General features: G+C 45.4%; 1 protein-coding gene across 1 annotated transcript in view; it reads right to left on the bottom strand.

The window, feature by feature from the left end:
* LOC111408574 (uncharacterized mitochondrial protein AtMg00810-like) overlaps nt 1–809 on the bottom strand; it is a 3,179-nt gene continuing 2,370 nt past the window's right edge. Inside the window, exon 2 of the mRNA XM_023038320.1 lies at nt 1–722. Within this exon, the coding sequence (XP_022894088.1) occupies nt 1–722 (722 nt within the window). The remainder of the gene's footprint in view (nt 723–809) is intronic.

Genomic DNA, 809 nt, shown 5'->3' with positions numbered 1-809 from the left:
TCAACTACATGCAATTGGTTGTCCAGTTGATGGTACTGACAAGGTGCACTGGTTTCTCCGCGGGCTCAGTAGGAGATGTGTGAGCCAGATGAGTTCAGTGGCAGTGGAGTCAAGGGCACGATACTCAGATTCACAGCTGGAACGAGAGACAGTCGGCTGTTTCTTGGAACTCCAGGAAACTAAATTGTCGCCAAGATAGATAGAATAACCAGAGGTCGAACGACGAGTATCCGGGCAGCCGGCCCAATCAGCATCAGAATAGGCTACAAGAGCACCAGGAGAAGTGGAAGGGCAAAAATGTAGGCCATAGTGAATGGTGCCTTTAACATAGCGGAGGATGCGTTTAACAGTCAGAAAGTGATCATCAGTGGAAGCGTGTAAGAATTGACTGACATAGTTGACAGCATGAGCAATGTCGGGCCTTGTGATAGTCAAGTACTGTACTGCACCGACGAGGGATCTATAGAGAGTAGGGTCTGAAAACAGAGAACCATCAGCAGAAAGATGTTGAGAACCAACCATGGGCGTGTGAATAGGTTTACTGTCAAATAATTGAGCTCGAGTAAGAATGTCCCGTGCATATTTGAGTTGACTGATGAAGAGACCATCAGAAGTTGGAGTGGCTTCAAGACCAAGAAAATAGCTGAGAGAGCCTAAGTCTTTAGTGGCAAACTCAGAGTTAAGTGTACGAGTGAAGCGGGCAAGAAGTGAAGACTTATTGCCTATAATAATGATATCATCAACATAAAGAAGTAAATAGATAATATCGGACTTCTGATGAAAGACAAATAGAGATGTGTCCGCACGGC

The sequence above is a fragment of the Olea europaea genome, chromosome 13 (genome assembly GCF_002742605.1).
Source record: "Olea europaea var. sylvestris chromosome 13, O_europaea_v1, whole genome shotgun sequence".
NCBI lineage: Eukaryota > Viridiplantae > Streptophyta > Magnoliopsida > Lamiales > Oleaceae > Olea > Olea europaea.
This window is presented reverse-complemented; position numbering and strand designations above follow the sequence as displayed.